The following is a 27,137-nucleotide window of genomic DNA, read 5'->3' as shown; positions in this document are numbered from 1 at the left end:
TAGAAGTCTGCCATTGGAAGACCCCAGCCGAAACCGGTAATGTCATCACCAGCTTCATCACAATTATTTTGATTCATCCTACAATAACATGAAGTAAATGGTACAATAAGTATTCATCTTGCTCTATTTTAAAACATGAAGAAAAGACTACAAGATTCTAAATACATATGCACCATCAAATGTTTTGGCAACATGCTAAGTTTTGGTGCCAAAGTGTCTGAACCCTAATTAAATAGCAATGGATGACAGAACATTGCCCCTGAAATGAATGCTCCTAGTGTTGGTCAGAATGAGTGGAAGATAGAACATTTTTGAATGTGGTTGTTGCATAACTCTAACTAGCTAAATGCATATATGCCAAGAAGTATGCATGAAAGGCATATGCTGCCCACCACAGGCACACACATATGTGCAAGCATCACAATACAACATATATGCAGTGGAACATAGACGCATAATGAAGATAAAAAAAAATCTAGAGCAAAGGCCTATTTTGGGCAGCATAAAAACCCTCACATCATTGACATCTCTTTTTCAAAAACTTCAAAAAAACCTTGCAAATCTAAAGTGTTGGTCTTCTGAAATAAATATTCAACATGATACTGTTATTCATATGCAAGTCATGGTCCCTTATGCTTTGCTCTCGATGTCACTGTTATTATCTGTACCAGTACCACATTTTATTTAATGGTGTCCCTAGTAATATTTGATTATACACCTCGACAGTAATGCACATACTTTTCTTTTGCTTCCTCTGTTTGCAACTGAGTGCAATTCAAATATGAGTAGCAGACAATGTTTCTAAGCTCGATTTTACTTGTTGCAGATTCATTTATGAACAGCTTTGTTCACAATCCTGCTGGATTACGATTGACATCTACTAGTTGTATAATATAAGAGTGTTGTCGTGTATAGTTCTATGTTGTGACTCAGGAACATATGCATTTTTGCCATGGTTTATGAACTTAAGCACTTCAGGAGTAGAGCCAATATTCATCTTCAGGAGTATGACGGATAGGAGATAGCAAAACGAAAAGGAAAAGAGGTAGACAGTGGAGCAGCGGTGCTGGGGGCCGAGCGCCACGGCGGTGCCGGGGGCGAGCGCGGCGGCTCGCAGGGATGGCGGGCCGACCGTGGCGGGGCCGATGGGGCCACTGCGGCAGGTCGCAACGGCCACGGCGGGCGAGCACCTCCGGATCTAGAGGCTGCAGTAGGGATAGGAATTACCTTCTCCGTCGATGGCGAATGGGCGACCGCGTTGTAGAGCTCTCCTCCGTGTCTGTCTGTGCTTGCCTCTCTCTGCGCCGCCGCCGACCGCCGGCCCCCTTCGCTGACCCGTCCCTGCACTCTCCGGCGGGCGCTGCCTCCTCCTCCCCTCCGTCCCCAATGCCCTCGGATTTGAGCGAGACCGCCAGCTTCTCCAAGATGCCATCGGGGAGGACGCGGACACTTCGCACGGCTGCCGCGAGAGGAGCGGCTGCTGCGGTGGAGAGGATAGCGGCGGAGAGCTCGCGCGTTGGGTTTCCAGTTTCGCTGTAGCGAACGGAGGGATTGGGAAGAAGATAGCGGTGCGTGAGTTTGACTGGTATATTTGCGGTAGGGGGTGTTTTACAGCTGAGCGGTGTGGATAGCCTTAGCTATTAGATTGTCTCAAAATGATATGGCAACAGGATATTGCCACGAGCGTGCTGAATAATTAGGCATGTGTACAAATGTTCCAAAAAACTGTCTACAAATTTTTTATACGAAACGTCGTGTAATAAATTATTTCTTATTGACTCTATTCTAATTAATTATTACATAAAGACGTGACCTATAATAATTAGAGTATTGTATATAAAATATCGTCAGTTGCATTGGTAATCGTATCTTGGATGCGTTTGTTCTCCGTTGTTACTAATATGCCATGTAGTCTACAAATGCTCACATGTACTTCCTCCGTTTTTATTTCACATGTCATATTAGATTTTTCTTTAGTTAAACATGTCCAACTTTGATCAAATTTATAGAACAATACAACAAGAACTATACTACCAAATATATACACTATCAAAGTATATTCTATAGTAGATTTAATAAAATAAATTTGGTATTATAGATGTTATATTTTTCTATAATTTGGTTAATGTTGGACAGGTTTAGAACAAATCTAATGTGACATGTAAAAATATAGAGGAAGTAGATGGTACATGTATACGCTGATTATGCTCTAAGCAAGATCCTGGTGCTACCTCAGCGGTGCGGGCAAGCGCACTGTTGATCGAGTGCCGAAGGAAGGCCTAGGACCAGGGACTGTTTAGCTACATGACTATACAAATTCAACGGGAATGGAAGCCACTAGAGATAAGAAGGTAGGATGGGGCAGGACAAGGTCACTGTAAATTGAAATGCAATGGTTTGGCAGAACTGGAACCGTAGATGAGCGCACGTGTTTCATCAAATGTACTTGTTTCCTACAAATTAAATAGGTTTTTCACATGGTATGTTGTCATCTGCAGGCAGAAGAAATGTGTGGCCGGCGCTCGAGTGAAGGAGACCATGCAGACTGCTCTCTCCAGCTCGATGTGACCAGAAGTAGGTCACTCAAATCCATGAGTTAAGATTATGTAATCTTGCTGCCTGGACACCTGGAGTGTTACCTGAGTGGTTCAAATTTGTTTGTGCGTCACTTGAACACATGCCAGCAGCCCAGCACCCCGTACAGAACAATGATCCACCAGAGAACAGGGCACTTTGTCACGTAGGAATAATTTTCCTTCCCTGGCACCATCAAATTTCGTCTTTGGACTATGCAGGGAAACTTCCAAGGCCTCAGAATCGTCAGATGTGATAGGTCAGGATCCAAACAGATAGCTCCTGATTGCTTGGACTATAACCCATCCACCTCGCTACTGTTGACAACCTTAGGACTCGAGTAATAACACTGGAAGGTACTTTACAGTGGATGATTGTGCGCATGTAAATAAATTTGACGGTTTGAATACACAAAGTACCCATAACCTCTCGTTCTAGATGGATTCAATTATTGCAAACAGCAAGAAGGAAACCATGGTCCCAACACCTACTAAACAAAAACAAAGAGGAAACAAAAAAGAATACACGGTAATATTTTAATATCATAGAGAAGAACAGAAGCCGTCTTCCCACGCTTCTCAACCCCCCCCCCCCCCCCCCCCCAACACACACACTACATCGCTGCCCCTAGAGCGAGCCATCGATGGTCCGGCGGCCACAAGGATGCATGGTGGCAGTGAGGCTTTCCCCGCCACCCTTCAACCCCCTCGGTTCTCTCCTTCCTCGCAAACGACATGCTGATCTCAACTGTGGCAGCTGCGGCATTGGAGATTTAGCCGGAGTGTTGGGTCCTAGCACTTGGTGTCTGCACGGCATAGGACATGCATCACCAACCACATGCTACTAGCGCTCAGTGCCCTATGTTCAATGATGACATGGTCCAATGTGTGTTCCATCAGCTTCGCCGACGGGTATCCTGGCTAGTGTTCGGTGACGGTGCGGTATGGGACGCAATTCATCATCTCTAAACAATAAGCACTCAAAGTTCAGCGATGGCGTGATATGAGATGTGCTTCATTGACTTTGGGGGCTGCATTGCAATGAAGCCAGTCCACGGGGTCTATGGTAGCGGTGGTATCCATAGCTAGGCTAGTGCTCAGGTCCTATTAGCATGCACGATAATATTTCGGCAAGCAAACCATTGGGGTGTCCTTGATATCAAGCGAAAACATGCCGAACTTTTTATCAAGGCTAGCGATGGAGACGTCCATGAGGATCTCTTCCCCTCCTGGGGCAATGTTGGGATGTCCTACTCCCTTCTGGTGTGTGCGATAATCCAGGTGGAGACCTACTTCCGCTTTGAAATGTTTGATGGTGGCAGCTCCAGTGACCTACCCTCCTTGGAGGCATGGTCTTAGAGTTCCCTCCGGTGTGAGTAGCCACTACTAGAGAATCAACCTTTAGTCCCTGCACACGCGCATCGTACCTAGTCACAAGTCATGCGAATTTCACGCGTAATATGCTCGTGCGTGGTCTGTGAGATTCGAACCCACAACCTCAAGCCTCGTGCGAACCTTCATTACCATCTCACCTACACAGCACATGTGATTGAGTTAGATATGCTTTCCTTCTGAAGTAACCCGCGGAGAGGCTTTTAGTACCGGGCAATAACACCACCCGATACTAAATGTCACCATTTAGTACCGGTTGGTGTTATTGACTGGTACTCAATGGTACTCCATGAGGTACTGGTGTTATTGCCCGGTACTAAAAGGCCTCCGAGGACCAAAAATTTCTACCCAGTACTAATTTCGCATGTTAGTACCGGATAAAAAGCTGTCTGGTACTAACGTCAAGGACGAATGCTCATATTTCTAGTAGTGAGCTTTGGTTTGTGTCCAATGGCATTCAGCATGTTACCATGTTCACCACAATTCGGAGTCTCTAGTCGCCAGCAAGTGCCATTATAATTAGATCCACACTACCCTTTTGATTGGTCATGAGGCCAGTTAATGTAGCGATGTTTAATTTCGTGGACCTAGCTTCAATTCATCCAGCTAATGAAATTTCTCTTCACCTATATTGGACTCGTGCTCTTGTTCTACTTTCACCCAAATAAGGTGAAGTTGGCTCATTTGGAGTCGGGGTTATGAAACAAACCACGAAAGGAGGACTACTCAAACTGCAAATTAGATATTTTAATTCTTTTCCTTTTGTTTGTTGGTTTTTTAGTGTATAATTGTACTTTCTGATGTCTTAGCTACATGTTCCTTGTACCATGTGCCTACTTCATGTGATAATTCTGGTGTGACACGCCCTCAAAAGAGGATGCTTGAATCTAGAAATGTATTCATTATCTTAAACATAGAAAATATTAAATGCTTTAATCCATTACGTTAGAAACCATTTCTAGGACAATCAATATCGATTTGTAAGATTAATTTTTGCAACAGGCCCTACAAATTAGTTAATTCTTAGGTCGGTCAACCGGCCTTAGAAATAAAAAAACAAGAATAAAGAAAGAAAAACAAAAGGATTAGCCTTGCCCTGTTCCCGCACGTGCCACTTCATGCCTGTTCCAGTGCTACTGCCCGCTCCAACATTGGCCGTCATTTGCTCTCGTGTAGAGGGAGGAAGAAAGTAGAGAGGATGCACAAACGGCAGAGAAAAGAAGAGATACGGGAGAGCGAGAGAAAAGAGGATGGGTAGAGGAGGGAGAGCATGAAATTAAAAATTCTCGGTTTTTTCACGTTGACTCCCGAAACTTTGAATATTTTTAGTGCTTGCCACTTTTGTTGACGGGCTTTAGAAATTGCATTCTATTTTTTGGACTGTCCAGTGAAACAAATCGACCTAGAAATGCCTATTTTTATGGATGGTCCCTGTTACTAGTAAGTATATGTGTATTTTAGGATATATTTATCCTATTTTTTACACTTGATGTATTCCTTGTACTCCAAGCCATATTGACCATATATATAGAGGTCGCCCCCCCCTATTAGGGTGTGTGGTATTTTCCCATCTACTTCTCTACATGGTATTACGAGATTAGATCGTGAGCCTCCTCTCCCTGTGCGCCTTCCCCTTGATCCGCACAACCCTAGGAGGCGCCCCCCTGCTACGCCGCCGCCACCCACCCTCCGCTGCACCTCCCTGACCACCCCCCAACCCCCCGGTCGTGCGCCATGTCTTCCGCCAACTCCTCTGTGTCTGACGACACCACTGCTCCTGCTGCTAATACTGTGCTACCTCTTGAACCGCCCCCTGCTGCCAACGGTGCTGCATCTGTGCCGCCACCTAGCACTGGCGGCTCCTCTGGCGGTGCGCCCCAAGCTTCTCCTGCCGGCGACACGCCCGACAATGGCGGCGGCGGCTTCATCGTGTACCCGGCGCCACCGCCCGCCGTCCACCCCTACGCCACCGTCTCCGTCAAGTCTCACTTCCCCGTGACACTGACGATGAAGTCCAACACCTACTCCAAATGGGTGTCCTTCTTCAAGTCCATGTGCGACAAGTTCAACCTCAAGTCGCACATCGATGGCACGGTGGCACCCCATCCCCAGGACCCCAACTGGGATCAAGCGGATTGCTGCATCCGCTCCTAGTTCTTTGGCTCTGTTGATAACTCTGTCCTCAACCTCATCATGACTGATGACGATCAGACCGCCCGGGATCTTTGGCTCACCATCAACGGCCTCTTTCGCGCCAACAAACAATCCCGAGCGATCTTCCTCAGCCACGACTTCCACTCCATGACACAAGGTGACTCCTCCATCACCAAGTACTGCAGCCGCATGAAGACCTTCGCTGACGCCCTCCGCGATGTTGGCCATCCCATCCAGGACTCCCAGCTTGTCCTGAACTTCCTCCGCGGCCTTAACTTACGCTTGTCCAACACCGTCGATGACATCGCCAACACCACCGGCTTCCCGTCCTTCGCCCAGGTGCGGGACATGCTCGCCCTGAAGGAACTTCGCCTCGCCAACGAGGAGAAGATCTCCAACTCCTCCGCCCTCCTTGCCGGAAACTCTTTGTTGTCTCCATCCTCCGACTATGCGAGCGGATGTCGCCTGCCCACTAATTCTGTTCAGACTGGCGGTGGCGGTAGCAACAGTAGCGGCGGCCACACCGGCGGCGACGGCGGCAAGAATAAGTGGCAGCAGAAGAAGGGCAGCGGCGGCTTCTAGGCGCACCCTGGTGGTGGCAGCCTCCACGGCAGCGCACTCCCACGACCCACCAACCCGTGGTTCTGCTTCAGTCCAGGGGCTGGCTCCTACGACACCCTGGGTTCCAGCAGGCTGGCAGTCGAGGCGGTTGGGCCAGCGCTCCTGGCCTCCTCGGCCCCCCTCCGCAGGCCCATGCCGCCTACACCCCCGTTCAGGCGCCCCCTCAGGCACCAACCTAGGACTAGGTGGGCCTAGTAGCCGCCTTGCACCAAATGGCGTGGTAGAACGACGGCTGGGTTGTTGACTCGGGTGCATCCGGCCACATGTCATCCTCGGATGGTATTCTTCTTTCCCGACTCCCTCCCTCTCATTCCTCCATTACTGTAGGTAATGGTCACACCCTTCCTGTCACATGTCGTGGCAACTCCACCCTTACTACCCCCACCTTTCACTTTCATCTTAACAATGTCCTTGTTGTTCCTTCTCTGATTCGTAATCTGATTTCTGTTCATCAATTTACTATGGACAATATCTGCACCATAGAGTTTGATGCTTTTGGTTTTTCTGTTAAGGATTTTTCGACTAGACGTGTGATTCTTCGCTGCAATAGTGTCGGTGATCTTTACACCATGCCTCTAGCAGCCAGCTTTGCAGCGCCCCACACTAGCCTCGCCATCTCCTCCAGTTTGTGGCATCTCTGCCTTGGTCATCCTGGTCCTGCCGCCATTGCCACACTTAGACAAACTTTATCCATTGCTTGTAATAAAGATAGTCATACTGTATGTCATTCATGTCAGTTAGGGAAACATGTGTGGTTACCTTTCTCCCATTCTAGCTCTCACAGTTCTGCTCCTTTTGAGTTAGTTCACTGTGATGTTTGGACTTCTCTCATTGCTAGCATCTCAGGTTATCTCTACTATCTAGTCACTTTGGATGACTTCTTGCACTTTTGTTGGACGTTTCCTCTAGTTCACAAGTCTGAAGTCGCCTCACACATCACTAATTTTTACGCCTATGCTCACACGCAGTTTAGTCTTTCTGTTCGAAGCGTCCAAGTTGACAACAGGACCGAGCTTGTCAATAAGACTCTTACATCCTTTTTGACTTCTCTGGGTATCCACTTGCACCTCTTGTGTCCCTACACTTCTTCCCAAAATGGGAAAGCCGAGCGTGTCCCACACACCCTTAATGCACCCTTAATAACGTGACTCGCACATTCCTCATTCACGCCTCCATGGCCGCCCCATACTGGGCCGAGGCGCTCGCCACCGCCACCTATCTTCTGAACCAGCACCCCTATTCTGCCATTCAGAATGACATCTCCTACCGCCTCCGCTACTCCCAGCCTCCCGAGTACTCTCACTTGCGTGTCTTCGGTTGTCTTTGCTACCCCAATCTCTCAGCCACGGCACGCCACAAGCTTGCTCCTCGCTCCGCAGCCTATGTCTTCCTCGGTTATCCCTCCTCTCACAAGGGGTACCGCTACCTTGACTTGTCCACCCATCAAGTCATCATCTCTTACCATGTTGTCTTCGACGAGTCCGTCCTTCCCTTCTCCTCCCATCCTACTCACCCATCGCAGCTCGACTTCCTTTTGTCGAGTCCCTCCGATGTTCCTGCTTCCACCTCGGTCGCTCTATCATCAGACGTTGAGCAGCCATGGCCCTCACCAGCTGTTTTGCAGGAACTCACCAACGACGACCCCGCCATCCTGTTCCATGGGCTAACCGTGTACCCTGATCCATCTGCGGGTGGGTTGCCACTCTCCACCGTGCCGGATTGCTCCGATTGCGACCGCGCCACACGCGGGTGCGGCCACGACCGCAACCGCCGTGCTCCTGACTGCTCTGACCGCAACCGCGTCACACGCAGGTTTGGCCCCGATCGCACCATCCGTACCGGCACGCGCTCCGATCGGTCGGGCGCATGCCCCGACCGCACCGGTGCACGCTCTGATCGATCGGCCGAATGCCCCGACCGCACCGGCGAGCGCCCTGACCAAACTGGCGAGTGCCACGACCAACCAGGCGAGCTTCCTGACAAGACCGACATGCGCGCCCTCACCAGCGAACGCTCCGACCAGTCGGGCGAGCACCCCGACCGCATCGGCAAGCGCTCCAACCGGTCGGGCGAGCGCTCCGTTCGGTCGGGCGAGCGCCCCAACCGCACCGGCGCACGCCCCGACCGGTCGGGCGAGCGCTCGACCGCATCGGCAACCGCTCGGACCCGTCGGGCGTCATCGCCACCCGCCCTTCCGCGCCCCGTCACTCGGTCTGTGACTAGGGCAATCCAGCGGGTCCACTACCTGGGCATGACAGCCTCGACTTCTTCTTCGTCCTCTCCAATTCTGACGAACTATCGCAGTGCTCTGGCTGACGCCAACTAGCGTGCTACCATGGTCGACGAGTTTCGGCGTCGTACCGCTCGCACTTCTTGCAGATGGCGTCCACCCGGGTCAGCACGTCGATCATGCTCATCTTAATTTTTCTCCCTCCCCGCGACGATAACTGACGGTCAGTTTGGACAGCGAATACGCCGGAGCGTAGGAGGAAGAGGTGCGCCTCATCAGGCCGCGAGATGATGGCTGAAGATGTCTGGTTGGCCGTTGAGTTCGTTAGTTACCCGCAAAACTCTCGGGTTTTCTGTTAATCAACAACGTTTGCTCATCCCCTTCCCCAATTTTAGAAACTCTCGGGTTTCCCTAAAGCTCGATCACTCCTGCCAGAGGCCATTCCTGCGATGAGCAAGTCAGCATCGACAGCAAGGCATTAGAAGCTCCAGCTCAAAGACGATCTGCAAAGATTGTCCACCAAGATGGATGAGGAGAAAGGGTGCCCATAGGAAAGCCAATTGGCCTCATCGATGATGACACCTGGCGCCTCGTCCCGCGTTCGCCCGATACTAATGTCATGTCGGGCAAGTGGATCTTCCGGCATAAGTTCCATGCTCATGGGTCCCTCGCCCAACACAAGGCGCGTTGGGTGGTTCGTGGCTTCTCCTAGCGTCACGGCATCGACTACGACGAGACCTTCGGTCCGGTCATCAAACCGGCGATGATACGGACCATTCTCAACATCGCCACCTTTCACGCCTGGCCAATCCACAAGCTAAACGTGAAGAATGCGTTTCTTCATGGACACCTCGCGGAGACTGTCTACTACCAGCAGCCTTCCCACTTCGTCAACCCCGCCGCCCCCGATCATGTCTGTCTCCTGCAGAAGTCCTTGTATGGACTGAAGCAGGTCTCGAGGGTGTGGTACCAGCAGTTCACCTCCTTTCTTTGACAGCTCGGCTTTATCGCCTCCACCTCCAACACCTCCCTCTTTGTATATAAAGAGGGGCCGAGTATCTCCTACCTGCTGCTCTATGTTGACGATATCATCCTCACCGCCTTGTCCTCAACTCTTCTTCAACACATCATGGGGTGTCTTCACTCCGAGTTTGCCATGACGGATCTTGGCGACATACACCACTTCCTCAGCATCTCCGTCACGCGTTCCTCCCAGGGTCTGTTCCTGTCTCAGCGATAGTACACCTTGGATCTTCTTCAGCATGCTAGCATGGCTGAGTGTCACTCTACAGCGACTCCCATTGACACTCATGCCCAGCTTTAGCACATGACAGCGCCAAGCTTTAGGACGGCTCTGAGTATCGGAGTCTAGCTAGGGGCCTTCAGTACCTCACTGACTCGACCTGACTTGGCGTATGCGGTTTAGCAGGTGTGCCTCTTCATGCATGATCCGCGCGAGCCCCAGATGACCCTGATCAAGCGCATCCTACGCTATGTGAAGGGTACGCTCTCCTCCGGGTTTCACATTAGCACTGGTCCTGTTTAGTCTCTGACTGCCTACTCCGACACCGACTGGGCTGGCTGCTTGGACTCTAGACGCTCCACCTCTGGCTTCTGCGTCTACCTCGACGACAATCTGGTATCTTGGTCCTCCAAGTGCCAGACCACGGTGTCTCATTCCAGTGCTGAGGTGGAGTACTGGGCTGTGGCTCATGTTGTGGCAGAGTGTTGCTGGCTGCGTCAACTTCTCAGGAGCTTCATGTCCCACTTGCTTCGGCCACTGTTGTCTAATGTGACAACATGAGTGCTGTCTACATGAAAGCCAACCCGGTGCATCATCGGCGCACGAAGCACATCGAGATTGATATTCACTTCATCCGTGAGAAGGTGGCCTTGGGTGAGGTCCGGATCCTCCATGTGCCATCCTCTCATCAGTTCGCGAACATCATGACGAAGGGCCTACCAACTCCTTTGTTTACTGAGTTTAGGTCTAGTCTATGCATCCGTGATCCTCTTGCTTCGACTGCGGGCGGGTATTAGGAAGTATATGTGTATTTTAGGATGTATTTATCCTTTTCTTGTACACTTAATATATTCCTTATACTCCAAGCCATATTGGCCATGTATATAGAGGTCACCCCCCCCCCCCCTCATTAGGGTGTGTGGTGTTTTCCCATCTACTTCTCTACACCTATGTTGATCAGCTCTAAAAATATATAGCATTTTTTGGACGGGTCCCAAATTGTAACCGGCCTTAGAAAAAAAAGGGAGGCATGTCACAAATGATTTATTAATAGTGACATCGCTAGTATCTTTGCACTATGCTTAAGGTTGTTTCTTGATATACTCGCTCCTTTATATTTGTGGATCAAATTCGAATCATATTACCACTAGTATTCGTGGACGTAGGGAGTATCAAGTGAGGCTGAAGGCCCATTCTCGCTTTCCACCCTTCCTTTGTATTCCGACCCACTTTTGCTGCAACACGCCTACCTCGACAGACTACACCCATCCATTCGTCCACAACACTTCACACCAAATGCTCTGCATTGCCCTGCTTGACTCTAAAGAGACTTGATGCCATCCACACAAACAATCCTCTTATAGTTAGCCACATAAAAGCCTTTGGCAAGTGACATATAAGTACTACATTGTAGAGAACATGTCCCCAAATAGACCATTACTTTGTGATTTTGGTGACAAATGAGACAACACGATCATTAGGACTAACAAAGTGTTGAGAACATGTCTTGAAGGTATTATAGGTCCTAAGGAAGCAACCACAATCAAATACAAGCAAAGAAACAAAGAAATCAAAGAAAACAGGTACCATCGGATGTTCCAATGGTCCCTAGAGAAGCATCAGATCAATTGGTACAACACACGGGTGGCTGGCTGAGTCAAGCCATCGGATGTTTCGATGTCCCCTTTTCTAGTAGCGTTGAACGAATTCTGAGGCGAAGGCTTGGAAGTCAAAATAAACCCTATAGTACCGGATGATCCGATGGTGGGCTAAAGGGAGCGTCAGACGAAGCATATTTACTTTGCGAAGTTCCAGAGAGTTTTTGGCCAGAAGCTCTTCAGCATCGGACATTCTGATGGTACCATCGGACGAATTTTGGATGTGTCAGTGAAGAAATTGGGCGTGGAGGATCCAACAGCTAGTTGCACCGGATATTCTGATGCATGCCAAAATAGACCATCGGAACATCCGATGGTATACTTTAACTAGCCGTTGGAGCAACGGCTCTTTGAGTTCGTGGGCTATTTATACCCCCTTCACTCGACCATTTGGAGTTGCTGGATGAAGTTGAAGTGTGCAGGAGTCCATTGAAGAGTAAGACACATCAAGAACATATCCAAACCACCAAAGGTGCATAAGTGTTTAATCAAAGCTTAGCACAAGCTTAGAATAGTGATTAGTGCTAGGATAGGCCTAGAGAGGAGAGAGTGCAAGGTGTGTCTGCCTTGTGATCGGTTCAAGGAGTGAACCATAGTTATACAAGGTGTGCTGGCGCCTTGGAGCCTTAGTGGCTCATCGGCAAGTCTTCGACCCTTCGGTTTGGTGTGGAGCGGCGTCGACGACCATATGCGGGGGATGTGGAGATCTCCTTCCTCAGTGGAGAAGCTCCTTAGTGGAGATGGCATCAAGGTGATCGAGGAACTTGGCATGAGCCTTCGTGGCTAAGTTTTGTGGCAAGTCAAGGGGTGCCCCGGGAGAGACTTGGTGACCGGGAAGCAATACTCTTGTGTGAGTGCTTCAACAACATTGACTATTGGTGGCTTAATGCCTACCGATACCACGATAAATCATCGTATCAAGAGTTTGTTTCCCCTCATTCCCTCCTTTACGTTTTTGTATTTCATACTTTACTTTTATCTTGCTAGGATTGGCTCTAGGTTGCAAAACTTGTTTTGGATAAGGATTTCACACTAGATCAACCATAGTTGCATATTTTGATAGCATGATCTGATGAAAGATAATGGAAGCTATAGATAATGGAAGCTATAGGTTAAGGTTGTAAATTGCTTAATTCACCCCTCCCTTCTTAGACAACGAGTACGGATTCCTTTCGTACATTTATATATATAAACAATAGCTGAAGAGCTAGCAGCAAGGATAGGGAGTGCCAAATCTAGTAAGCAGAAGCTCAATGGAGGGTGAGAGCAGCATGGTGGTCATGGGTTTCGGACTCTACTGGCAGTCGCCTCCTCGCTTCCTCCTCGAGCCCCTCGACCTCGCCGGCGCCGCCGTCGACGACAGGTGAGATGATTCAGTTCAGTTGCATCTTTCGATCCCCTCGGGAAGGAAAGATCGAGTGTCCCTTACGTGTCCTGGTGAATGGTTTCTTGGTGCGCGGCAGCAGCATGTACGCCTACGTGCCGCCGTACGACGAGGCAGAGTCGCTGTCCGGCCTGTGCTCGTCGTACGCGCCGGGGGATTCCAGCTCGCCCGACGGCGGCGCCGACACCTGCTCCACGCCGGCGGCGGTGGCGCCACCGCCGCCTGCCGTGGCGACGAGGAACACGGCCATGGAGCGCGGCCGGCGCCGCAGGCTCAACGAGAAGCTCTACGCGCTCCGCAGCGTCGTCCCCAACATCACCAAGATGGACAAGGCGTCCATCATCAGGGACGCCATCGCCTACGTCGAGCACCTCCAGGAGCAGGAGCGCCGGGTGCTCGCCGACATATCCGCCCTGCGGCAGTCCTCCGCCGCCGCCACTGCCACCGTCAAGACAGAGGGCGCCACGGCCACGGAGGACGCCGGCCGCAGCTTCCTTCCAAGGAAGAAGATGAGGCGGGCACTGGCAATCGCTTGCGCCAACGACGCGACGCGCTCCATCACCACGTCCTCGCCGCCAGTCCAAATTCTTGAGGTAGATGCCGACACCAATGTCAATTCTCAACACACTTTCAAAATCATCCACATACACCACCGGAGTAGAGCATGACAACAATTTCATTCGCTCTGCAGGTGGAGGTGTCGGAGGCTGGGGAGAGGGTAGCGGTGGTGAGCATCCGGTCCAGCAGGGGCAGGGACGCGGTGAGCCAGGTGTGCCGGGCGCTGGAGCCCCTCGGCCTCGGCGTCCTCACCGCCAGCATCACCGCCGCCGGCGACACCGTCGTCCACACCATGTTCGTGGAGGTAAGCACTCGACAGCAACACTGCAACAGCGATAGCTACACCAGCGTGCCACGTGGAAATTATTCTGGTTGCTAGCATAGCATCCCTATACCCCTGGTCCGAATTGTTCTGAGCGGGTGGTTTTGACTCGTGTCCACCCATGGCGTCATCGAGGTGACGTCATGTAGGATGACATAGCGAAGGAATCGTTGCTTGTAGTCTCCTTTCGGCTAAGGACCGGGAGCACATCGTTCTGGAGAGTTCACTTTTATGTGAGAACCACACAAAAAAAAAAGGTTCCTGCATGCTTTACAAGCACGCATGCTGTTTTGTTTATGCCTTTGCGAGTAATCGCAACCGGGGATTCTAGTGGTGAAGACTCGAAGCAGAATGGTCGTCTTTGATTCCATTCTGGTTCACTTTGCCGCAGGCCGCGGCTCACCATTATTCATTAAGGATTTGCTCCAAATCTCGATCTTCAACCCATTTGAGAGATCTCTCTCTGATCCAAAATTTTCTGAACCCCGAATGATGGTGGTGGGCACCCATAGTAGTTGGCTGTTGCCAATGGGTACCCACCACCATTAACGTGAAGGTGAAGCTTATCAAAAAAAAAAACGTGAAGGTTATGCGAGGTAAAGTATGAACTAGTCCCATTGCCACACAAGATATGTTGGACGAACAAGTAGGGCATTCAGCAGTGCGAAAGAAAGCACCTTAAGATGCCATCTATCTACTAGGTGGCTATGTTGAAAGTGATGTCGTCTGAGCCTCCTGGGTTCCCTAGATTTGCTGGCGTTCCCATACTCCTAGTTTTGCCAAAGATAGAGATGTGTACAACATTTCATTCCAACATTCAACATGGCTGCAATAACAAAGTACGAAACTGATGAAAGTAATTCGCTTCCTGCCATATTTTCGTGTGTCTCCACTGCAAATTCAGTTTGTCAGAAAATAGTTCTCGTTAATTAATAGCACATTTGTGTTGTTTAAAATATATTGAATAGGATATATAGTCATATAGTGGTCCAAGTTACCACCATAACATCACTGCAAACACTTGGAAACCTACTGTCATATGTAAGTCTTTTTTCTAAGATGCAAAAGGTATTCTCATCTGCAGACTGGAGAAATGGGTGGCGCTCTGCTGAAGGAGGCGATACTGGCTGCTCTGGCCCAGCTCGATGTGACCATAGGCCCTCTTAAGTCCATGAGTTGTTGGGAACTTGATGCGGCCATGGAAAGCTAAGCATCTCAAACACCTGCGCGTGTCGTCATTGACGCTGCTTTCCTTTGGGAACGGACAGACGATTTGATAATGCAACTAGTAGCTCTAGCTTTTTCCGAAAGTAAAACGCAGCTATCAGGTGCTGCCCGTGCTAATTACCTCCATTATCTCAAAAAAAGAAAAGACGATTCTGTAATCTTGACACTGAGATAAGCTAGCAATGAATTTCTACATCGTGTGTCAGTTTGTTTTGCTTTGTTTTTTTGCACCACTTATGTATCAATTTAGGAGGTCTATGTTTGTTTTTGCACATGTCAACAAAGAAATAGGTCATGGCAAGAAATGAACATAAGGGGGAAAATACTCACGCTGCAAAACTTCTGAAGCAAGTGGGCTTAGCCCAAAAGTCAACAAGGTGATATAGCCTAGCAGCTATCTATCTCTGAGAATATGGCCCAAAGGCCCAGCCTTTGGCAACACAAAAGCCACAAGAGGCAGGCCAGAACACACACACGGCTTGAAACGGAAGCCCAACCTCCAAAAACGAACAAGTCTTTCTACCAATGTATTCAATACTGTGCTTATTTTGTTGCTTTACAAAACACTATAGTCCAATTTTTTTTCAAAAGAAAAAAGAATCACCATAGTTCAAACCGCGCTGGGAGGCTAGGCAGTAGGCACAGTGCGAGAACAGTCATGTTCACAGTACTCGCTCCTAGACTCCTAGTCATAGAGATCGGTTACGCTACAGCGCCCCCAGTCGGGATGATAAATGTTCAGCCGACTGGCACAGAAATTGCCAAATGAGGCTGCAGGAAGTCCGTGAATATGTCACCGTATAGGGATGCAGATGGCACATACAGGACCTTGAGCTCTCCAAGTGAGAACTTATCACAGACAAACTGTAGACAAACTTCTATACGATTTTGCGCTGATGCTAGACTAGATTTGATAAAATGTACCCCCTCCGTTTCAAATTATAGGTCGTTTTGACTTTACTAGATTCATAAATTTTGTTGTGCACTTAGACACACTCTATGTCTAGATGCATAATGATATCTATGTATCTAGAAAAACTAAAACGACTGCATCGTTGCAAAACACAAATGGTTGTGTCCTGTGTCGATAAATTCAGTGACCTTTGCAACTGTTTTACCGATATGATCGGAAAGCATGCCCCTGATTACGCCTCTGATATCTTGGAGTTGACTGAATTTAATGGCTCTTAACCTGAAGCCATTTTGTCAAGTGCAATTCTTCCATTATACTAGTGCTGGCGAGACCAATAGGCTTTTAATTGTCCTTGTCGTTTTGCTTGTTGGTACTGTTAGCTTGTTCTAAAACAGCCGGAGGCTAAGATCGTAATAATGAATGGTTAGGTGCATAACTTATGCGATGGAGGTTGAAATAAAAATTTCATTTTCTAAAAAAGTAGTGCTGGCGAGATGGAGTAGACTCTCCGCAGCACTAGCTACTTCGAAGGACTACCATTTGTTGAAGTCACATTTTCCAGACGCACCACAGCAAGATTATGGGCAAGTTGTTACTAGCTTGGGAGGCAAGTGATGTTAAGTGGGCTGTGTCATGCGGCAACCTCAGGGGACCAAGGTGATCAGGCAGGAAAAGAAGTGGGAGGACCAGGATGCAGCCGCTGTTTTTCATGTTCAAAAAGTTCTAATAATAGTTGGGCCTCTGGTTGATGATTGTAGCATAGATTGACTGTGCTATTTATTAAATACTCCCTCCATCCTAAATTACTATTTGTTTTGACTTTTCTAGATTTATTACTTTTGTTATGCATCTACATATATGCTATGTCTAGATACTAGCAAAAGTCATGTATCTAGAAAAACCAAAATAAATAGTAATTTGGGATGGAGGGAGCAGGATAGTGCGGTAAACCAATCGACGAATACAAAAAGAAAAATCACCTCCCCATCTTCTCTCTATCTACTACCCGTGTGTTCATGCTTCCTACCCCAAATTGGCAAATTCCATCTAATCTTGCGACTTCCATATATCTGTTGATTTCTTTGATTATTCCTTCACAGATGATTACTGGAGCACAAAAAAAAGTTGGGAGAAAACACTGTTAGGTAGGGCGTTCTGATAATCTCCCACGCCGGTGGATCCATCAAAGCGAGCTTGACTGGTAAGAGAGGTGGTAAGAGCTAGCCAGCTAGGTTGCACAGGGGTGGTCGGTCCCCTCGCGTGGCATTAGCATATATGTCCTCCACGGCGCCGGCCGGCCGGACAGACACCCGACCCCGGCGCGCGGCGAGAGGCGACGAAACGTAGCCATCGCCCATCGGAATGTCCCTTTGATTTGGCCCCCTCCATCGCTTTCTGCCTCCTCCATCTCCTCGGAGCTATAGCTACCTACTAGAGGGCACGGCGATGCTCAGGCAAGACCAGGCCACAAAAGGCTGATGGCCTGCTTGCACAGAGCCGAGAGGCCATCACGTAGCCTGACAATCGAACAGCGATAAGTTAGGACGCAGGGTGTGGCTGGAACGAAATGTGAATTTACATCGCATGAATGGAAATTTATTGGAAGCTACTCCCTCCATCTCGCAAAAGATTATCCCTTTAGATTTCTCCTAAGTCAAACTATTTTAAGTTTGATCAAGTTTGCAACGAAGAGTATCAATATTTATAACACTAAATAGTTATGCTATGAAAATATATTTCATAACGAATCTAATGAAACTTACTGGACATCAAAAGCATTAATATATTTTTATATAAACTTAGTTAAATATAAGATGGTTTGACTTAGAACAGAACTAAAGGAAAACTCTTTATGGGACGGAGGGAGTACGAGAGAGAGAGCTGATTGATTTCTGCCGATTCCTCAGAGAAGGAGGAACAGGATGGCAGACTCGGTGGAGGGGATTCTTGAGCATTTGTTCCTACATTGTTCCTTCTCTCAAGCATGTTGGGCTTTAATTTGATTGGTCTTCAGATAGCGCAGGATGATCCATTTGCCATCTTTACCTCTCTGCGTATCCAGCTTAATATATTTTTTATCATGGAGACCATTATTATTATGAGCTAGTACATTTGGATGGCTAGAAATGATCTTCAAAAGTGTGCAGCCTCAACTTCAAGCAGTCAAGGCCCGGTTTCAACATGAATTTGCCTTAGTTATCCTAAGAGCAAAAGAGTCCTCCCAACTTGCAACGGCCCAATGGATGGAAGCTTTGTTGTAATTTTTCTCATTTTCTTTGTTTCTTTCTTTCTTTCCTGAAGTTTTCTGTGTTGTTACTCTTGTTTTTTTAATATAATATATATAATCAGTAGGGATCCAAATCCCCTCATGTTCTCGTAAAAAAATAGGAGGGCGGACGGACGGACGGATGGGCACTAGCTGCGCTACGTAGGCGCGCATGCATATCAGTCGCAGCGGCAAGGGAAGCGGGGAACATGCGGGCGTCTCCTTTTCACCCAGTGGGTGTGGGCGCATGCCTACAAAGACGCCAGAAGGGGAATGTTGGAAGATGACAAGGGGATGGAGCCCAACAAGCGCATTGTGCGCCCGCCATGCATGTCCTATCGATCGTCCTCCTCTGGTCATCGCTCTGTGCTAATTAGCTAGCATCTCTCCCTCACCAACCCCCCCTCCCCACCCACGTATCTCTGCAGATTTTTCATAATAGATGTGCAAATTGAAGGTCGTTTTGATTTTTCTAGATACATAATTTTTATTATATATGTAGATATATATTATGTCTCGATATATAGTAAAATCTATAAAAACTAAAACAGCCTATAATTTGAAATGGAGGGAGTACTTAGTACGTAGGTTCTGTCACGGATCCTAAAGCAAACTCGGCTTAACTAAATAAAAAGTGCATGTACCAGATCGACCAAAGCTTGAGTAAAATTCAAATTGGAACAAGTACCAGAACCAACCTTGTTTTGTAGCTGGTTTGAGTGTCCAACTGAATGACTGTGGATGCTTAAGATTCGAAAAAGGATGTGCTAGCTAGCTAGGTGGCGGCACATAACATAGGCGCCACACCTAGAGCAGTTTAGGGATCCATCTACTCCCAAGTGTGGGAAAAATTTCGAGATGGACAAAGATGAACTATAATCATAGACCTCATGGTTACACAATATATAGTGTCAAATTGTTTGTTTTAGTATGCTAATTTTTCTCTATTTGGAATAGCCTAGCCGCCTAGGTGCTAGGTGGAGCCTGATCACCTAGCTAGCGTATATAATGTTTGAAACATTGCCTAATATTGATGGTAAATAAAACCTTTAATTTGCTTATCTTTCCATTATTCAGACATCCACTATCTGTCACTTCCTACGTTGGCTCTCCATCTCAGGCTGAAACAGTACTTAGCTCCCTCCACTCACAAAATCAGACTATCGTTTTTGCTACCGTGAAGTGAACACATTTGCACTTTGATCAGAAATATCTTTTTTCGGTACTTTCACTGTACTTTCAAACATACCATAGCCTAGATTTATCTTCAAATAATGTAGCACCATAATAACACTACTTCTCTCTATATATCTTCAATATTTATGTACAAGTAATTGGTTCCAAGTAGCGTGTTAATGATTGTGTATCGATTTTTAACACGATACATTTTGTACTAGATGTGGTAAACTTATTTGAGAACTCTTTTTTTTCATACCTTGAGAATCGATGGTTGTGCTCCTAATTTGCTCCTAAATTAGTAAGAGTTTTAGCTACTACTGTTTGTATTGTTCCTAAATTTTTTGCTTGTAGTATCGTTGTATATCCTTTTGAATTTAACTTTTTATGTAATGTTTCTAGATAGAATAACAACTATTTTACTATTAGCTAGCTGGTGAAACATAGTGACCAACATCAGCTTTTGCTATCTAGAACGGTAATAAAACAGAATCATGTAGAGGTCGCGTACATAGAGTTGACTGGGCTTCAAATACTGATCGAGGCAATCAAGTAACCTTCAGGTATTTGGGGCTTGTTTAATTGAAAGTACTGCCGTTACTTTTGCTGCTGATGACTGGAGCTGCTCGCTGTTCAGGCTCAAGTTCCGCAAATAAAGGGAGGGGAGCTAGCTAGGTACATTAGCTAACCATCCAAGGTGTAGGCTGGCCTTTGGTTTGCATGATCCGGAGACTTAGCTTGCAGGTGGCAGCCAACACTTGGCGCATGGGCCTGCAATGTGACACGCAAACGTTCACGACTGACACTGTGTTTTACAATCTATTCATGTATATTAATCTATTGTGATCTGATGCATCCTGTGGTTGAAGCCGGTAATATTTTCATTATCTAAAAATAATATTAATATGTGACCAAATGCAAACATACATGCCCTCTAAACTCTCTTAAGACAAAAACAATCACCAGGTGGTATAGAAGGACGTAGGTTGGAATCACTGTTTGGCTCCTGAATCCTTTTCCATGCATACTGCCTTTTGGAAGCATACAATAACTTTACAAGCATGGCAACAGCAGAAACAACACGCACAAGTCCTGCCTGCCACGCATGTCTGCGCCTGCATCCGGCCCTGATCGAGCCCGTTTGCATGCTCTCCTTGTCGATCGGCTTTGCTGGGCTGGAGCTTCACGCATGAACATGCGTCGGTCCTTGCGTACGTCCCCATTGCAAAATCCGGCACAACCGTTAACCGGACGCCCTTGAGCGAGAGAAACAGTGCCCGTTTCGTCTCTCTAGTTTCTACAATGCGGCCAACGCATTGTTCATCAACTTTTTACCACATTATTCCGGTCTGTATTGCTTGGGATTACTGTACCATTTTACTGCAAGCTGGTTGGCAACTGTGTATGTACCTGCAGGATCCAGAAGTAAAGCCTAAATCCAAGCTCATCCGATTACGACACCGCATGTGTTCCTGGTCCAAAAAGTCCCTATCTATTCAGGTCGATCAGAGACTCAGAGTAGCTGAGATGCTAACAGTATACATTCAGGAGTTGTTCAGGAATCAGAATGATGCATGCATCGCGATGCCTTGCAATGCAATGCAACAAAGAATGCGGCAGACGGCCCGCCCTGCGAGCTCTTTGTCAAGATGGGGCATGCATGCACAGGCGCCGCCTAGGGCTTCGTGAGGATGCAGACTGACATTCCAACAAGTTCTGCAAGATCCCTGAGGAATTTCTTTTCTTCATATATTGTTCAAGGAAAAATCCTCGTGTTGCAATGAAAAAACATTTGTTTAAGCATTATACATCATGTATTTATCTATGGTGGCTGACAACAAGTTGATGCATGCAAGGTTGCTTTGTTGAGCCTGCATTGTTAGATGAATAATTGCTTTTTCACATAAATCTACCAATGCTCAACTTATAATTAGTGTACGTACGCACAAATTGCATGTTCCATAATTATTCTCCTGTTGTTCCTTAGTTATCCCCCCAAACCAAAAAAAAAACCCAACTATAAGAAATTCTGGGTATCTAATATAATGAAGAATTGGTCAATCTAGCATCACCATTAATTACGCCAACCGAATCAAGACCTAGCCAATTAGAAGCTAGCACGGGTACTTTAATGAGAGGCATGAAAGACTTCTCCCTTCCTGCTTAATTGTCCTAAGATTCCCATAAGTCTTTACATTTAGCAAAAGATGGAGTATGTTAGATTTCTTCATGTGAAGCTGGGGGTATATACATGTTACATGATCATGCTGGTCTATCAGATTGCATTATCAATGGGTAAAATTGAAACATGAGAGTGCTGACTATTCAGTACTTCTGTTTCTGCCTCTTTATTATAGAACTACCAAGTTTTAAAATGACTGGTATGGCTCACTCAACAATAGCTAAAATAAAATTAACATTTTTTTCTGGATATAATGATATTTAGGCACCCGAACCGTCAAATTTTAGCTCCTGAGATTTCAGAATTTGTAACTTAGAGATTTCCAAATTATAGGCTACCATAGATCAAGAAACCCTCAAATAATAAGTCAAAAATGTCCAAACGATCAGTGCCCAAAAAAAAGTTTGATCAAAAGATAGCCCAAACAAATATGGCCATGTATGTTCCTCTCTGACACTAAGGTTGGCTTATCCAGATCATTCTCCAAGCAGCTCGTGAAGCGCCATTCCTGCACCCAAGCTGGCTAGCTCCAGCCCTCTTTGACTGCCCTCAACAGTTTTCGAAGCAAACTTTTTACCACTGCCAGCGCTTGATAAAAATGTTCCCTTTTTTTACCACTCCTGCTCCTCCAATAATTCCAGGACCAAAGCCTAAACCCAAGCCGATCCATCACCAGGGCTCTCAGCTGCAGCGTCCCAGTCTCTCTCTGCCGAATGCATGCCTCGCAGGCCCGGCCTGCATTCTGCCGCCGATGCAAACGTCCCTTTTGGACGACGGCCACCCTGCAGTTTGTCGAGAATTTGCAACCAGAGGCCGGCCGGCCGGGGACGCCGCCTCGAGTCTCGCGAGAATGCCTCGGGCTCCGCCGCGGGGAATGCTGCAGCAGCCTCTGCATCTACATGGCGTTTCCTTCCCATGCCGAGATGCTCTCTCCCTCGGCTCGCCATGCATGCGATCACTCGTCGCTCTCGCGTGCCACAGTGCTCTGCTGCCTCTGGAACACGACCTGACTATCGGTGTGTGTCTCTATCTGCGTCCTATCCTGTGTGAGCTGAGCTGAGCATGCTGTGTTGTCGACGACGCTGGGTGTGATCTGATGGGCTATAGCCATTAGCTGCTGCATAGAGATTCAGCCTTTGGGGCGGCAGGAGTTGTAGGGCGACGGACGGACAAGGGAATGTAAATCGATCTTTGTCTTTTGTTCTGTTTCTGTTCCCCTCTATACATCCTAGCTGCTTTCGAAGGTATCCCATGCTAACTAGTCTAGCTTATCTCGCCAAATGTTTGGTGCCGTTGGATAGGAAATTAACTGTGGGTGTACATCCCCTTTATCTAGACTTGAAGCCCATGGTTTCAGTTTTGTTGAAAATTTCATGTTAGCACAAATTAGGTGCCGGATATCTAATTGTTAGGGGAGAAAAAAGAAGAATCATGTAGCTATTTAATTGCCTACTCTTGAAGTTCTGTACCGCGAGCAGTGACCTGGTATGATTGTCAATTTGAAGATGATTCCTACGTGTACGACGTACGACCTTGGAATTTGAAGTCCGGTCAAGCGCGTCCGATCCAGAGCTATGAATTGAATGAAGAGACTGCACGTCGTCGGGATCACGAGGTGAAGAACATATTCATCACTATCAACTATAGCAACATCCACGTCAATCAAAGAAATATTCAGCACGGTGGAGATCACATGATAAGGGCCTGTTCAAGTGTGCTGCTCGGCTCGTGTACTGTCGTCTGAACGTACATGAATCCATCACCAATAGCAAAAAGCAGTCGGATTGACATCAACTTCAATTGGACGGGATACCAGCAGGAGTCCAAGTCTATGTACACTGGTAGAGAAATAAGAAGCAGTTCCGGTTGGGAAACCTCATAGATCTCGGTTTTCCTAACCGGGAATAATCATTTAGGATTAAAGGTCCCGACCGGGAATAAAGGGTTTTGCGCCAAAAAATATTAGAAATTCCCGGGAGGCTTCCACACACAGCATGGATAGCCAGAACATGAATTACAAATGAAAATAGCAAAAAGTATTTTGTTAACTACCTAGTTACTCATTTTTTCGCACAAAATATGCGCATGTGTGGTATCCTTCCTTCAAATTCATGAATGCCCCCTTGCACGGTTCATCCTTATTATCCCACCTATATGTCATTGCTACTCACGTATTTCTTTTGACCCTTATTGTCTAAAGATTTGATTTACTAATTTGGCACCAAATGGCTTCCAATCTGTTTGAAACTACAAAGTTGTAGATCATGTTAGAATCTATAACTTGTGTATAAAATTTTCCCCATTTGAGCCCATGTGCAAAATTTACAATTTTTTTAATACAACATAAAATTCAAATTACAAGGATTGGAATACAAGGTACATTACATTGTTTAGAAAATCTCAACTATAAAGATGTAGGTCTCATCAAAACCTACAATTTTCATATAATGTTTGCCTCCATCCAAGTGCTCATGCAAAAATTATGTTTTTTCAAATACAATCTGAAATTCAAATTATACATGGGCAGAAATACAAGTTGAAATCACATTCTTTGGACATCCAAATGACTTCAAATCAAATCCTTTTTTTACAAAATTGTAAATCTAGTCGAAGTCTCCATCCAAATTTGCAAACAAAAGTTATGAATTTTTGAAGTTCTAAGTCTCCATCCGGATGATACCCATGCTAGCTCTAAATAGACCCGGGATAGATACTCCACTATCGATGCTGGCTATTGTTGAGAGCAGACCGACTCTTAGAGTCGGCACTGATACTAGAATCCATGCCAACTCATATTCAAGCCGGTACGAATGACTTATCCATAGCAGCTCTATTATGGGCGATATGGATGAGGTGATACCGATAAGTGTTTCTTTAGTTTTGTCCATGCGTGTTCAGATAATTTCCCACCTTTGTAATTTGAATTTTAGCTTGTATTTGAAAAATTGTAACTTTGCAAACCGATTGGCATGGAGACAAATTTTATATGAAATTATATGTTTCAGTGACATCTACAACCTTTAAGTTGAAAAGATTTTGATTTAAAGTCGTTTGTAGGCCCAAACAATGGACCAATAGACAATAAGGGTCTGTTTTTAGCTGCAACAATGTATAGATGGGATGGTAAGCAGGGATCCTGATTGTGGCTTTGAAGCCTGAAACCAAACATAGGCATTTTGCTGTTGTATTCTTTTTTAGAAGAGCTGTCGATTATATTAAAAAGAAGAATATCCTAGACTGAGCAGAACAACAACTCCGGCCGATTATATTGGGACATCAACACGCGCCACATAACTAACAACAGTTACTGCTGTATATTGGGCTATATAGCAGCCGAAATGACATTCAAAGCCACTTATTGCATAAAATTCTGTGTTTTTATGAAAGGTCGAGGATCAGGAACTTGTGTGCTGGACAGTACGGCCGCCTTGTTGAATGAGTAACAATTGTTCTTAATTCTTGTCTTTATTATTAAGCATTTTGTTCAATATAAACTATTTGTTTGCTTTTTATGGGTGCTGCGGGTGCAGGTATTGTAATAAGGTGGCATCTCAAGTTGAGGAGGCCAGGATTTCTGTAATATTATCTACAAATTTATGTGCTTTATTTGGGAACGGTGTAGCAGTGCTTTCTTTTTGAACCATCCATGGGAGGTAAATTTTGTGGATGTTTTTTATCTATAAATGAAAGTAATAATTTTTTACCACTGTATATATTATGAATTTTCTTACATATAGAAGTGTAAATACTTGAATGAGAAACAGAGAAAGCATAGCTTGGCGGAACATGTACAGTTGTACACAGCATACTACTGGTGGAAAAATGACCTTCCATCCTCAACAAAAATTTCGGTTGTTTTTATTGAGGACTAAAGAAGCTTTAGTACCAGGACCAAAGGGTTCTCCACGAGTTACTACAAAAGGATTGTATCCCCTACTTAATTAGATATGTTGTGTAGGTGAGATGATAAGGAAGCTACGCGTGAGACTTGAGGTCGTGGGTTCGAATCCCACGCGGTTCAAATCCCATGCACCGTGCATAAGTATATTTTGCATGAAAAATTGCGTGACTTGATACCGCAAGTATCTGCAACAGCTTGGATGAGATGCTCTCCAGTAGTTATAATCGTGGGTATCCAGCCATCTATTATTGATAATCGGCACGGATAATCCTTAAGGTATTCATGTCAGTTCTTAATGAGAGCTGGTACGAATAAACACATTGTAATTGCACCGAATAGTCGCTCCATCTTGGACTCATTTCTCTGGCCTCTTTGGTGACCTTCCAAACATCTAGCCCTTTATGTTAATGCCTTAAGTTGCTAACACTCTTATGGTGGTGCAACTGGTCAGTCGAACACACTTGAGAAGCGGTTCGCTAAGACAGCATGGGGTTCGAGTCGCAGCACACTCTTCTTAATTAAAGACAAAAAAAAACAGGAGGGGGGCATCTCCCAGTTAATATCCTAAGTTCACGAATGTATATGTAATTACAAGTATGGGTCTAAATAATATGCTAGAAAATGGTACACAATTTTAAGAACAAAGTAAATAATACCAAACAAATGAGAGGAATAGTGAGAAGCATTACGTGTAAATATAAGTTAAGAACAAGGGAAAGTTATATCCGATCCGAGGAAATATAAAAGGAAAATAGACACAAATAGGATAGAATATACTAAGATTGGAAAGGATGAACGAGAATGGACAAAAAAAATGAAAACTATATAGAGGAAATCTCAAAAGAATGCAGAAGACATATGCAGATCAAAACTTCTAATCCCAAGCAACTCCATCAGAAAAGCTTCTTAGTGCCTTCTATTCACCCTAGTGGTAACCGCAAGCACTGGTGACATTTCTAGCTTTCTCTAAGTAGGGTATTCCTAAGCTTATATTGGACCCACACAGGGACTAGCAGAAAATGGATTAATCTAGATTATCCTATGCATCTAGTAGGCCTTCCTTAAATATCTCCAAACTAACATTATGTTCCAGTAGTGATATGCTTTTCTACACTACTCCCTCTATCAATAAAGGAGTGTTCTTGTAGTTTATCCTAAGTCAAGTTACCTTAAGTTCGACCTATTTTATACACAAGAGTATGAAATTTATGACACCAAATATGTATATTATGAAATTATATTTCATGATAAATTTAATGATACTTATTCGCTGTCATAAATTAGTTTTTTATATTAATTTGATCAAACTTTTGATGATTGGGCTCGGGACAAAACTA

The 27,137-nt window shown here is 46.1% G+C and overlaps 1 protein-coding gene and 1 pseudogene across 2 annotated transcripts; both read left to right on the top strand.

Annotated features, from left to right (window-relative positions):
• Positions 1-5,699: 5,699 nt before the first annotated feature.
• Positions 5,700-6,701, top strand: LOC117864607 (uncharacterized; annotated as a pseudogene).
• Positions 6,702-13,099: 6,398 nt separating this feature from the next.
• Positions 13,100-15,555, top strand: LOC117865194 (transcription factor BHLH6). Of its 2 annotated transcripts, none has more exons than XM_034749334.2 (4): positions 13,100-13,234; positions 13,335-13,848; positions 13,947-14,117; positions 15,220-15,555. In XM_034749334.2, the coding sequence occupies exons 1-4, from the start codon at positions 13,125-13,127 to the stop codon at positions 15,343-15,345; spliced, it is 921 nt and encodes a 306-aa protein (XP_034605225.1). In that variant the 5' UTR covers positions 13,100-13,124; the 3' UTR covers positions 15,346-15,555. The 2 variants fall into 2 exon arrangements, with proteins under 2 accessions (XP_034605225.1, XP_034605226.1); XM_034749335.2 differs by having other exon boundaries at positions 13,101-13,234; positions 13,338-13,848.
• Positions 15,556-27,137: the final 11,582 nt, after the last annotated feature.

This window comes from Setaria viridis, chromosome 7, assembly GCF_005286985.2.
Source record: "Setaria viridis chromosome 7, Setaria_viridis_v4.0, whole genome shotgun sequence".
In the NCBI taxonomy this organism is placed as follows: Eukaryota; Viridiplantae; Streptophyta; class Magnoliopsida; order Poales; family Poaceae; genus Setaria; species Setaria viridis.
This window is presented reverse-complemented; position numbering and strand designations above follow the sequence as displayed.

Coding starts and splice junctions, on each gene's coding strand:
- LOC117865194 (XM_034749334.2), top strand. CDS start 13,125: ATGGAGGGTGAGAGCAGCATGGTGGTCATGGGTTTCGGACTCTACTGG. Junction 13,849..13,946: donor CGCCAGTCCAAATTCTTGAG/GTAGATGCCGAC, acceptor TTCGCTCTGCAG/GTGGAGGTGTCGGAGGCTGG. Junction 14,118..15,219: donor TCCACACCATGTTCGTGGAG/GTAAGCACTCGA, acceptor TCTCATCTGCAG/ACTGGAGAAATGGGTGGCGC.